This window comes from Seriola aureovittata, chromosome 9, assembly GCF_021018895.1.
Source record: "Seriola aureovittata isolate HTS-2021-v1 ecotype China chromosome 9, ASM2101889v1, whole genome shotgun sequence".
Taxonomy (NCBI): domain Eukaryota; kingdom Metazoa; phylum Chordata; class Actinopteri; order Carangiformes; family Carangidae; genus Seriola; species Seriola aureovittata.
The window spans coordinates 16490996-16504950 of NC_079372.1; the positions used below are offsets into that span (position 1 = coordinate 16490996).

Genomic DNA, 13955 nt, shown 5'->3' on the forward strand with positions numbered 1-13955 from the left:
TGTATGGCGAGTTTATATGAACTTTGTGCTGTTACTGTAGCCCGTTATCGCCCGTGGTGCGGCTGTAATATTCATTTAAATAATGAGGTTAAAAATGTGGTTTGTGTTTTTTTCTTCTTTTTTTTATTTATGCTAGGCTAATTCAACTTCTGGGCTTGTAGCTTTTCACGTTTAAAAAGAAGCGTTGCTCCTTTGCAAGACTTTTGTCCAAATAAATACAACCGCAAACTCTTGAAATGAGACGGTTATTTTTACATATAACTGCACGTAGTGCCACTTACATGAGGCACGAGGGATGCGTGTGTTTTTAATGGGAAATCTGAGGTCACCTAGGCAACATGACATGTAAAGCTGAAAGTCTCCCTGTACTCAAGAATGTGTTCTTCTTATTGTTGATGGGATGTTTGGCCTTCTCTGTGCAAAGTGCGGTGCTATGTGCAGTCACTTAATGTCTTGTACATGTAGTTTTCTCTGTGCTTACTTTAAGTGCAGTTATGACCCAGTATCCAGCCTATATCTTACAAAAGAGTGATGCAAGTGCACTGAGTATGGACTTCCCAGTAGGACAGGAAGTAGGAGACATCATGATCCAGTAGTTGAATATTTTAAATGAAAAATATTTGAATATCAAGAGTTTTTCATTTTTGAATGGGGGAGAAGGAGTTAAACTCCACACAAGTTGTTATTATTTATATAAGATAATTTTTAATGGAGGGAATCTTAAATGGCAAATTAGTTTTTAGACCAAATCAAAGCAAGATTGAAGAAACAAGAGAACGTTGAAGACTCTCTCTCTCTCTGTGTGTGTGTGTGTGTGTGTGTGTGTGTGTGTGTGTGTGTGTGTGTGTGTGTGTGTGTGTGTGTGTGTGTGGAGGTAGGTCACTACTGGCTCGGAGGCAGATTTGTGACACTGTTGCACACATTCCTACCAGATTAACCAGCGGTACAGATTAATGGAGAGCAGAGCTCAGATTCACCATTATTCACCATGATATGAATAATGTTTAGATGTTAGCTGCTTCATCGACAATGTGTTGTGTCGTTTCTACAACAGTTGGTTCCCTGAGATCACACTAGGTGACAGTAAATATCTCAGTGTAACCTTGAAAAGTATGTTCTCCTAACTGGAGGGGGCGGGTGGGTTCTTGAACAGTGAACAGTTTTATTTTTTACCTCACTATTCAACTTCTACTGCTTAACCTTCTCCTTTGAATTCAAGAATTCCACTTTGCTATTTCTTTCTTTTCACCAGCTTGTCAGGGTATTTAGACGTGTGTGTGTTCGGAGGTGCATGTTCTCATGGCCCCTGTAGGCTTAGTCCAGCTTTAATCAGCTCAAGGATCTGGCCTCTCGCCCCACCGCTGAGATCAACTCTAACTTGAAGGGTTAAGAGGATCCACGAGTCGCTGCGGTCTGAGCGGGTTGGGGGCTGCGTTGCCTCTCTATTAATTGATTATCAATAGACCAATATATGGTTTTGATTAGGGCTGTAAAATTTTGGAAAAAACTGATATTGCAATATCTTTTTTTATCCACTATATATATTACAACATAATATAAACCTTTCTACATCTTTCTTTTTGCAACCAAATTTTCCTTTTCTTTGTTTTTCTCCTGTTCCTCGCTCGTTCTGACGTTGTTGTCGGCGACCAACAGGGACGCCAGTTCTTCATCTACTAATGATTGTGATTGATAGCTCAGTATGCATGCAGAGCCTGCATGTCACTCATTAGCAACAAACTCAGCCTTAAATCAGAGTAGACTATTTTATATCAGACAGACTTTTCTAAATTCTCTTTTCTAAAAACTCTTGTAAATTAGTCACCGAAGCTGAGAACTGTTTAGTCTAATTGACGTTGCAAATATCAGTGATGGTGCTTAAACTATATATTGTGCAGCCCTAGTTTTGATGATATACTGTGATGACATATACTGTAGTAGTTGTGCATCTTCTTAAGTATCAGGTGTGAGGAGGGCTCAGTTCCTGACATGATACAGGTACGGATGTCTTTGTGATGGTGTTCTCAGATGCTCCTGCTGGTTTTCTTTACACTGTTTACAGTGTGTAAAAGGATAGTGGTTCTTTTGTTGGTCTTGCACAAATAGCCATAGTTATTGTTAAAAAAAGAAAACTATTTTTAAATCATGTTTTGTTTTGAGTTTATGTAGTGAGAAAAAAAACTAAATCATAAATCATCCATGAAATTTAAATAAAAATTGGATAATATATAGATCAGGAGACATCTCTCTGCCATCGGCCACCTTTCACTCTGTCACTGAGACTTTGATATCTGAGCCTGTGTCAGGGCCTCTGCAGGCTGAGACGCTCATAATCACGTCCCCTGACACAAAACAGCTCCTTCTTTGCAGCACACCGATTTCAAAGAGGGGCTGATTACTGCTACTCCTCCTGTCTGTCTCTTTTGCACTTGTCTTCCTGTCTTAAGGTCAGGAGTCAGGAGATCTACAGATTTTCTTTTATTTATATATAATTATTAAGTGTAGAAATGAATAAAATACCTAAACTAATGGCTCCATATTGTTAACTTAAACTAATCACCAGATAAATATTTTACAACGTCTTAGCTTTTGTGAAACTATTACCCTCAGATATTTTATATTTTTGTCTTAATTACTGATATCATTAAAACCAATTTTTTCTGATTGATTGATGTTATTGTTTGAATCATCTGATGTCGACCATCTTCTATCTTAAATCAGCTACATGCTTGCAGCAATATTACAGATCATCGACAAGTGGCCATGCAATTGCATCAGACACTGGGTAGCAACATTCATAAATCATTAATTTATCTTCATGAATCATCTGATAAGAAGAGGATTTGAAAAATTTTTCTAGGAATTTCTCTTTGTGCCAACTTCTGTATGTCTTTTTCCCTCCGTGGCTCTACACAAACACTTCAGGTTAAGAAAGAATGTGGCAGAGCTGTGGGTTTTTATGGCTGTCAACCTATCTGATGAGCTGTAATCATTACCATGTACTCTCAGGGAGTAACATACATTTCAGCCTCTCTCCTGCACACACTTACACACAGAGAGTGGAAATTTACTCTGGAAATGGCTTTCTCTCCAATAACAGGAAATGCAATTTCCTTATATGTTACTGAAAAAGAAGGCCAATTATCCTGCTTATCTTTTGTAAAGGCAGGAAGCACTGATTGCCCCTTTGCTTTTGTTGTTTAAAGTGCAGAATATAAGTGATATGTGAGTGTCAGTACGAGCGATGTCATGATAACAGAAACTTGACCATACACCTGCTAATGTTGTGGGCACCCACCTCACGTTATGAGTTGTCTCTATGTTAGCCTAAACAAGCTAATGTTAGCCCTTGTGAACATTGTGTGTGGAGCTTTGCTGCAACAGATGCCAGCTGTTATAATTCACAAACAACAACAGTAACATGTCAGGGCATGAACATGTTGACGACATGTTGTCCATATAAAATTAACAACTGAAACTCACTCACCCTGAGCTCTGCCTGTGGATGCCAATGTCTGTCTTTGAGCTGCTTACAGAAGTTTGAGGGCTTTCCTCCGATGGTGCAGTTTGCATACTGGCTTTTGGTCGTCTATAACTCGTCCTCATCCTATAGCGCGTACCATCAAGGCAGCGGCCATGGGTTCGAATCTGACCTGCGGCCCTTTGCTGCATGTCATCCCCTCTCCCTCTCTCCCCAGCTTTCCTGTCTCTCTTTCACTGTATCTAGAAGAAAAAAAAGAAAATGTTCAGTGTTCCAAGAGGGAAACCTCCGTGGTAGTTCAGAGTAAAGAAGTAGATGTAGTATTTATATAGCTGCCATTTCTCACGGAAAATCCTTGCATTATGTTTGCTGACAGATGCCTATCAACCTGTGGTGTGTAGAAAAAGGGAGTTTTTGAAATGAAAATGCCCATCATGTAAGCTGTGACCTTATTAAGCAGTGTACCAGTGATTTCCCTGGACTGTGGCCCCCACAGGACCTAGTGCTGAATCCAACCCAGAGTCGCCCTGTTCACCTCCACCTCTCACCTACTGATTCTCTGGCTTTCTAGTCCAAACATGAATGTGGTGATTGTGTTGGTTGGTGTGTGTCTGCACTGAATTTAATCACCTCAAAACCTCCTCATTGGCTACAGTCTGGTCATGTCCTTGCATGAGCTTTTGTCGGCCTTGCAGGTGTGTCTCGCTAGTTCATAGTTAATGATTAATTTTTATGATGAAAAAAGATCCTTGATGACAAAGCTGATTTCAAAGGAGATCTGAGTCTTGTTGCTTTGAAGAAGAGAGCATAATATAGGTATTAAACTGTACCGGTTGTATATGAGCAGGAATGCACCTACACACTTTCCATCATGTGTGTGTGTGTGTGTATGTGTGTATATGTGTATGTACGTGGTGTAGAACAAAGGCTAAGTGAGCCCAGTAGTTGTAGGTATTAGATGTGTTTTATTTCTTTTAGGTCTGGGTCAGTAGCAGTGAATGTGCATCTCACACAGGAAAATTTAACTCTTTATCTGAAATCCTGAAATGCTGAATTACCTTTGATGGTAATCTTCCTTTTAACGTAAGATGCCAGCAGAAATGAAGCAAATATCCACATAGTATTATGAGATTTCCTACGGCTCCACGCGCGATGATCTGATGATGTATGTAGTGGATTAGGAAGTTGTTTCAAGGGAAGACGTTTCCTTGTTTGCCACTATGGTTAAACTGAATCCCTCCAGTTGAAGATGTTTTGCTTGGGTGGTCTGTTTCTGTCAAATCAAGCAGATATTTAAATTGTTGAGTTACCAGTTACTGATATTAGTTCTTCAAGAGTTCACAGATGTTTCTGTAGGGTTGCTTTAATCTGATGTGTTTCTCTAAAAGGTTTGCAAGTGTTAGTTCTATATCTCTTTTTATATGTAATTATATGGAAAACTGGTTTAAATTTCAAGCGCACACTGTATATTTATGTTGAAAAGTGGAGCACTGTTTGCCTAGAAGGTGTTTTCCTCGAAATGATTTCATAAAGACTGTGCTATTTTCACTTAGTCTAATTTGGGAAGAAGCACTCATTGTGGCTTCAAGGTGTGTTATAGGAATTTATGATTTCTTTGACTGAGTTTTTACAAGGCGCCACAAAAGTTCCATCATGTATTTTTGTATGATTCAGAAGAACTGAGTCACTCTGGTGAATATGCACATCAAGGAATTATCACGTTCGACTTACAGTGTGATCAATATTTTTCAGATAGACAGCGTAAAAGAGAAGAATATTTGCAGCTTACACAAAATTATTTGACGTGACTTTGCAATGATTTCTTGTAATATAGCATATAGTTAATGTGGCACTGAATCTGACTCTTCAACATTTTTCCACTTTGATACACATTTTCTGTTCTGCATGGTTCTGGTTACCTGGCAACCTCATAGTGACAACAAGAATACAGGAAGTCACTGCTCCAGGCTAACTCAGTATGTTCACTCTCCTAAACACTGATCAATAGTATGAAGAAAATATTATGACAAGATCCACTCGTATGTAGTTAATGGTGTTAAAGAACATCCAGTTTGAAAATCAGTTTGGTTGAACATGGTGGGAGGTGTGGATGTGGTGGGGCTTGAATTCATCTGGCAGGGCTGTGGGGACAAATCTGGACTACATGACAGTGGTGTGCATGTAGCAGCTGCTCTGAATATTGAGTCACCTGCCTGTGCAAACTTCCTCCATGATCTCACCTGAATGATCTGATCCCATTTCCAGCCCGGCCTTGTTTTACAATACCTTAACAACAGTGTGTCAAGCTGCAGCGCATTGGCAGTGTGTTGAGTGTCTCAGTCTGAAGGCCTTCATCTGATGTGTACACAAACTCACAGACACACACACAGAGTCGGGCTTATCGTGTTATGGTGTTCAAGGATATGGGAGCCCGAGATTGTTTGGACTAGTGTCTCAAGATTTCTTGGCGTTGTCTCACTGCTGCACAGAAGTTATGGAGGTGGACCTACACTGTCTGCGGGTTTCCTCTTATCTTATTGTAGTGATAGTGTGTGTGTGAGAGAGTTTGAGTCAAAGTCTTTGTTCAAGGTCTCTGAGAGAAACATACCCCCCCGTCCATTGTCAATTTAATTTACTCTATATATATGATTTGACTGTACAACATTTATGCATTCAGAACCATATTATATATAAAAATATTGTTAACACATATTAATAACATATATACATAAAGCCACCACCTAAGTATGCAAAAAGACTTAACTAACAGTCTAATTAGACTGTATACAGTCTGACTTGTTTTATTAAATGCTTCCCTGTGAATTTGATTACAGATTATATGTAGATATAGGTGTAGACTGGACTGTTGGAGCACTACCTGAAAGGGTATTCAATTTTAATTTGATATTATATATTGCTCAGGCCTTTTTCTTAGGTTTGTGACAGCAGTCCTTTTGGAGAAGGTGTTGCATTTATACACCAGGGGAAATCTCAGTTTTCCCTGTGTTGGTTGCTGTGTGACATGTTAATTCAGCCTCTCCTGCTCCATCTAAAGCAGAGGTCAAAGGTCACATTGGAAGGGCACTACAAATGTGAAAGCTGCTTTGTTCTCTCCTGCAGTTCTTCAGTTGTCTAGCCTGAACCTCACATATGTAGGCACATAACCAGTGCGTGCAGATATCCTACTGGCTCAAACACACATCTTTCTCTTTATAGTTTTATTATCTAGTCATGGCTCCGGAGTTGAATCATGAATGGAGCTGACCCTAAATGCCCCGGTCTGATGTCTCATCTTATCACATCCCTGTTTTTTAGTCTGACTGGAGGTGACAGGGATGAATCAACATGAAATCCACATGCTTAACTTGAATCAATCTGTTAAAATTAAGTTCTGCTTTATTATAGCACATAGACTTCTGTAGCAGATTGCTCTGTGTTTTGTCATTTGCTGGTTGCCTGGCAACTGCTCTTAAAACATTTGTTTTAACACTTTGGTATGTGAGTGAGTTAAACATATAAAATGTTAATTAGTGCTGGTAGGTTGATTTTTGAGTCTGTCTTTGTGCTGAGCTAACCAGCTGCTAGCATTACCATCATATTTAACTGACAGACATGAGAGTAGAAAGCAAATAAAGTTCAAAGGTTGTGACTTTGGACTTTTGGAGAAGAATCTCAAATTAAATCTTAAAAAATGCGTAGAAGGTTTCTACATTTTCTTCTTCCAGCTCTTGAAGAGTTTGGGGGAGAGTGCAGACATTTAGCGCAGAGAAGGGATCAGGGCTGGTCAGAGTAGAGGTGAAGCTTTTATCTGTTGGTCGGCTCCTCGTGCTAAGTGCCCTGAGAGTGCTGTTGTGTGGGTTTGGTGCAGCACTGATGCCTAGTTTACCCCCATAATCTCTCTGTCAGTTTCCCTCCTCTCACTCTCTCTCTTTCCTCATACTTTTTCCCCATTAGTTTTCCATCCAACTCTTCTTCTGTCTCTTCCTCTTTTAACTATCTCTCTTTCTCTTTTTCCCTGACTTCCTCTGCCTCTCTCGCCCTTCACTCTCCCTTCGTGTCCAGAAGAAAGGGGTGGTGCATTCCAAAAGCCTGGAGACCATTCCCCTCTTTGAGCCAGTGGCCCACAGAGTGACAGAAGAATTAGAATAAGAATAGCTGCCCATTCACCCCAGTGCCCCAGTGACGAGCTGGAGGGAGCGAGGGAGGGCGAAGCAGAGGGAGGAGAGGAATGAAAGGGGTCCTGCACATGCCGTGTTCCTATTGGCCGGCGGCGTTCCCTCTGTTTTTACATCGCTGCCATCAGTTGTGCTTTCAAGTTTGTTTTACACATTCTGGCGCACATACTCACCACACATGTGCATGCATGCGTAAATATACACACTGGGGTCCAGGGGTTTGCACACGTGCACGCTGGAATACGGGAATCTACACACACATACACACTGTCAAGCGAAGTTGGCCTGCAGAGACACAGAGTGAGCAACTCTGACCACGCAGTGCAGAGGAGAGAGAGGTGACCTGTGGCTGTGTGAGTATGAAACTAAAACCAGTTATTGCTAACACTGGACTGATAGTGAATATTACTCTGTGAATGTTACATTTACATTGTTTTCTTTATAATAACGTCAGGTGAAACTCTTTCTATATTATAGTGTTTTCTTTGGATTCGTCTGCTGGTGAATATTTTAGATTAAACAGCGACCTTGTGCTGTCAGCACCACTGTCGCCTCCGGCTAAACTCTAAACTCTTTTAACTATTAAGCTGTTGCTGTTTAACATTGCAACAAATGGTTTTTCAAATCCATAGCAATCACTTGTGGAATAATTAATAGCTCATTTAAAAAATTATTATTATCTTCATGTCTCTCGGCAGCTGTTAAATTTTCATGAAGTGTAACGTAGGAAGGTCATATTGTAATATTCCTTAAATTATTTGCCAGTTGCTTCATCTCTGGAGCTCTTTAGTGACACAGTTCTTTGCAGATCTCTCCTCTCAGATTGGAGACCGTGCAGTAAGGGGGCCCCTCTGCACCAGGGCTGTTGTGGGTTTACCACCCTACCTTATCTCAGCCACTCTGTTGCGAGCCCACGAGGGCCATGATGGATGAGGAGATGGAGCTATATCCTCTGCCTTGATTCAAACACAATCTTCTAGACAAAACTAACGTAGCAATAATTTGGATGAGGAATATTGCTTAAAATAGATTAGACCTTATTAACAGTTCTACTTTCTTCTAACTTTGAGCATGTATTTCCATCAGCTGACTCCTCGGACACTTTTGAATCATTCTCTGACTGTCTTCTTCGAATCAGTTGCACTTTCTTTCCTTTCTTTTCCAACTTTTGCATCTTTAATTTTTTCCTCATTTGTGTCTCTTCTCTCTGCATCGCTTTTTAGAAATATAAAAAACCCCTGTTTTAAATCTCTGACAGTGTATTAAGCTGCACTGCATTGAAAAAGGCAGTTCAAAGTACAGAAATTAAGTTTCATCCTCATAATTAGTTAGTGAAGATCATATTTTGCATAATGTCATTGTTTGTGAACAGTCAAGTCAAATTTTAAATGTTTTATTTAGCATAAGAAGCAGAACCATTTTCTCTGTCTATAATATAGTGGGTCTTAACCTTTTTGCAGTGCGACCCCATTTTGAGGATAAAAATATTTTGAAGATAACATAATGAAATTAAATGTATAAAGTGTAGCTCACTCAGTGGTTGTGGTTACTTGGACGCAGTGAGGTATTCCACTTGTGGCTGAGACGGGCTCTGTTCTTGTTTTTCAGGCAGACCAGAGCTGGGAAGCCACTCTCACATAGATAGGTTAATGCGAATGGAGGAAGATTTGTTTGTGCCCTGTCACTCACTTCGCAGTATTCATCTCTTGCTGATATACAAATTTCAGCCAGTGGCTTCTCCGTGAACCTCTGCTTCAGAGCAAGATGAGCTGCAACATCAATCAGTGACCCCTCCAATTCACTTCCCACTCCCATCAACTTGCAGAAGGATTTCTAATCCCCTGAAATCTGATTTTCAGGCAAATGCATATCTACATTTGCATTCCACTGAATGACCCCTGACCCTTCATGGTCATTGTCCAGATGAGTGAACCACAACAACGATAGTTCGGTGATCCATGTTTCACTTTCAAGAATGATGCCTTTTTACCCTGAAGTCCTGCATTCAGATCATTAGGTCAGCTGAAACTGCCGCTAGTTTGTTTAGGAAGGCAAGGCATTTCTCATCAGAAAGTTTTGCAGCTACCAAAGAGTTTTTTTCCAAAAGGAAGAAAGTTCTCAGAGCTGAGAACTGAGAACTTTTCCTTCGCTATGGTTCAGCAGCAGGTTGTGGTCGAGGTCTTTGGCCTGAGTGAAACCATCAGTGTTGGGTGAGCTACTTGGAAAGTGCAGTGCACTAAGCTAACAGTTACTCTGCATTAAATGAAGCTTCACGACATTGAAGCTGGAAATGTAGCAAGCTAAGCTACACCTCCTCATGTGCTGTGTCCCTGTAGGGTGAGCATGTGTGACCACTGTAATGGTGAATGGTGGTGAAGCAAAAATATATTATTAACATAAGCATACAGCAGCTGCTTTACACATGCAGTTATATGCAGCTTAATACATGTGTAAACCTGTTGAACTGAGTGTTGAGGGGTTGTCGGGTCCCTCCTCCTTTGACAGTGGAGTCTGTGGGGCCGCGTGGACCCCTTATTACCAAGCTGAGTGTGAAAAATACTTTCCAACAGAGACCTGCTTTAGATCACTAACCTGGATTAGTGGGTAAGGTTAAGCTATTTGAGAAATTGTTTAAAAGTGAAGACATTTGATTTGTCATTTGTCAGGCAACAAAGCAGTTCTCCTTCTGACTTGAATGGCTTATTTTAGGCTGCAAAAGCTTTCTAAAGCAAGCCAGTCCTTTCTTTACTCTGTCTTGCCTTCCTTTAACCACAGGTTTAGTGTGTAACATGACTATACATGAGGTCGTCGTGCTCCTCTGTGTCACAACACAATCGAGACCCTTCTACCTCAGACAAAACCCTGAACTACACAACAGTGACAGCTGTAGTTCTTTTAGTACCAGTTATTGCTTTAACAAATTGAAGGTAATATAATAATACTATTTACTGTGGACAAACAAGACCATTGTTAAGACCTGTAAAGCTTTTACCAACTGGTTAATGGAAAGAAGGTTATTGGAAAGAATCTTTTCTGGTTCCTGGTGGACATTGTTTGAGAAATGTTTGCACAGTACCTCTGGTGTAAAATACAGACTGTCTGTTGTGATTATCCTGGCCTCTTTTTTTTTTTCTCCTGCCAGCTGCACTTGGATGTTTCACTAAATGAGGCCTCTTTATTTTTATTGATTTCTTTATTGTCACACTCTCAATTTATTTGTCTCTGTTTGTTACAGCCAGAGACAGCTTGGTGTCCATGCATCAAGTTCTGATGCCCATCATGACGCTGCCCCTGAGCCTCCTCCTGTTGGGTGAGTTCAAGTCATAGTTCAGTTTTGTCTTTGTCTAGTGCTGTTACATCTCATTTAGGCTGAGACCACCTGAAAAAAAGAGGCTTGATTTGTGGTGTAACAGCAAAGCAGACCAACCACAGGATTTTGTCATAGTAGATAAGCAATGAATTTGTGAAAAGCTAAACTGTTGTTAAAAACCATCAACCACCAATCTTGAGCTGTTAAGAAAGCCATCTGTTTAAGTGACTATATAATAAAAAAAAGGGTTAGGAGTAACCCTAACCTGTAAACTGATTATTAAATAATATAAATAATGTAATATAATAAATAATTGAATAATGTATTGACCTCAATTGCTTCACCTTGTATCAAATAACAATTACATATTTTGATTGGCCAGTGAGCCCGCTCCCAGCACACTCTGTGTGCACCCTGAATGACAGGCGCACAGAGACGGCCGGTAGACAAACAGACAGGGACGGTAAAAACTATGGATTTTTTGGCAGTCCTCTGATGCAACACACTGACACACACTGAGAGACAGGACTGTCTTCAATGTGTTTATGTGTGTGTGAGAGAGAGAGAGAGAGAGAGAGAGAGAGAGAGAGAGCGAGGCAAGGACCAGCTGAGCGATTCAATGTCACAGAACTCTACAGAGAAATACAATTATGCCAAACCAGCCACTGTCAGAAGGAGATAAACTGAGCTGCACTTTATCAGAACTGATAGTGGTAGCACATTTTTATAGGACAAAAAGAAGAAGCCAAAAGATAATTGGTTGTTATTTTGACGTCTCTGTTGCTCGTTGGGTATTGAAAACTGATGTGATACCTCAGTCACACATGTTCAGAATCTCAACATCCGAGCAGTGTCACTTCCTCCCACTCATCTTCATCTCCATGTGACATTGAGCTACTAGCGACTGGTGGAACAGTGTGAGAAGATTAATAGCAGCAGGACACATCTTTTCATTCAAATCAAATCCCTTGATGTGTCTGCAGCAGCATGACAGCATGTTAAGTGTGGTGTTGTTATTATTGCTTTAGGAGACTCCCATCTAAAGGATATCCTCACAGATTCGTCCTCTCCCTGTACATTGTCATTAGGTCTAATCCATCATTATTTCATGCACGCTAATCACAGGATTGAGTTGTAACCGCAGGTGTTTGTATTGGATTGTGTTCACTTTAGCAAACAGGAAGTGAAGGTTTAACTCTCCTTTGCTGAGTTGATGCTGCCTCTAAGTCCCGACTTACTGACGGGGTAGCAGGACCCTAAATGATGATGATAATAATTATGTCACTTGATTCGCCACCATATAGAGAACAGCACATTGCTCATTCAGTGACATTTCAACAATGGATGGATGGAAACGTATATGTTTTCCCTTCTTCGCTCTCACTTCAGGATAAAAAGAAAGCGGCATTTAAATACAAAGTGAGATGAATGTTCTGCTGGCTTTGACCGCTGCAGTTGGTTTGTGGTGTGTATGTTTTTGCCACGAACAGCGAATGACTGATACTGCATGAGTCAAACATCTGTCTGTCTGACGGTTCAGATGGACTCCTACTGCAGACATACTCCTGTCTGCTCCTGTCTCCTGTTCAATTCATGCAACTCAAACAAACATTTTCAAATCAAGTGGATTTGTCTTCTTCCTCATTTCACAGCGCTGGGACCAAATCCCCTCCTGTCAATATCTACGACTCTGTTGGTGCCACCTCTGAACGTTGCTTCCTGTATGATATAACTGAACAGTTACATTTAGAAATTGGGGTTTGTGGTGATGTGTTGGTGTTGGTCCAAACAAATGTTTTCTTTATCTTTATCTTCGGGGATAAGGCTGGCGATATTCTAGGTTTTGTTTTTATTATTGCCATCAAATCCCATGAAAATTCTAAAATGTGTTAGTCCATATCATAAGACCCTCTGACTTACCTCCCCTGTCTGTACCAAAGCCCACTTGTGTCACCTACTGAAGACTCATAAATATATTCTTTCATTGCTGACCCAGCAACATGGGTACTGGTTGTTGTGCAACTGACAAATACGCTTCGTTTTTTTGTGAATGGAGATATTCAGTGTAAAGGAACCATTTTTGTACGTTTCAGTGGGAAATCTAAGAGGTAACATAACCCAATACCTAAAATACCTCAGCAAGATGAGATGCTGAAAGTAGTGTTGGTTGCTAGGTAACAGACATCATTTGATGACGGATGTTGGATTGAGTTTTTAGGAATTCCTAACCTGAGATAAATCAGGATGAAAAAAGACAAGATAGAATTCCTGAAGTTAGTTACGATTTGCTTCTCGAATACTCCCTTTACATTTTTCCAATCTTAACTTAAGACTCAAGATATTAAGAACTCTACTCAAATAAAAAATGCTCTTGCTGCTCTCCTCCTCATGATACAGAAGCAGAGTTTCTCACCTGCTTCTAACGTCTAAAGTTTCTAAATTTCCCCCCATCAAAAACTTTAATCCAGTCTTAAAAAGAGCATGAAATAATGTCTCGGTTGATACACATGTCTGCATCCACACCTGATTTCCAGTGTGGACATTAGCTGCAGAGTGCAGCAGCTGAACAGCTCCATCCAACTCATGATGTTAAATCACCCGTGGTCATTTAAACCCAGGTTTATTGGGTCAGCATGTAGGATTTGGAATCTCTGTGAGAATCCGGGGTATTTGTGGAATGTGTAGTAAATGACAGGCTACTGACAGGAGAGCTGGATGTGAAGCAGGAAGGGCCCTCGCAGGGTTAATTGGTGACTGAGGGGCATTTTTGAAAAGGGCCACACACACATACACACACACACACACACACACACACACACATGTAGAAAGCACAGATGCTGTTAAATGTCTTTGTTTAACTGTAGGATTTGGCCCCTGGTCCCCCATGTATCAGTGTTTGTGTTTCTCAGGAGACTTAACAGTGATCTCATCAAAGTTAATGGAAAAAATTCATGTCTTTACTTTTAGCACACCAATCAAAATGGCCTGA

The 13955-nt window shown here is 40.5% G+C and overlaps 1 protein-coding gene across 2 annotated transcripts in view; it reads left to right on the plus strand.

Moving 5' to 3' along the window:
- lamb2l (laminin, beta 2-like) overlaps positions 1 to 13955 on the plus strand; it is a 47370-nt gene that overhangs the window by 328 nt on the left and 33087 nt on the right. Inside the window, exons 1-2 of one of the 2 annotated variants that reach the window (XM_056385288.1) lie at positions 7839 to 8009; positions 10892 to 10966. In XM_056385288.1, the coding sequence (XP_056241263.1) occupies positions 10912 to 10966 (55 nt within the window). In that variant the 5' untranslated portion in view covers positions 7839 to 8009; positions 10892 to 10911. Of the gene's footprint in view, positions 1 to 7838; positions 8010 to 10891; positions 10967 to 13955 lie in introns of those variants that run through there. The other variant, XM_056385287.1, reaches the window with a different exon arrangement.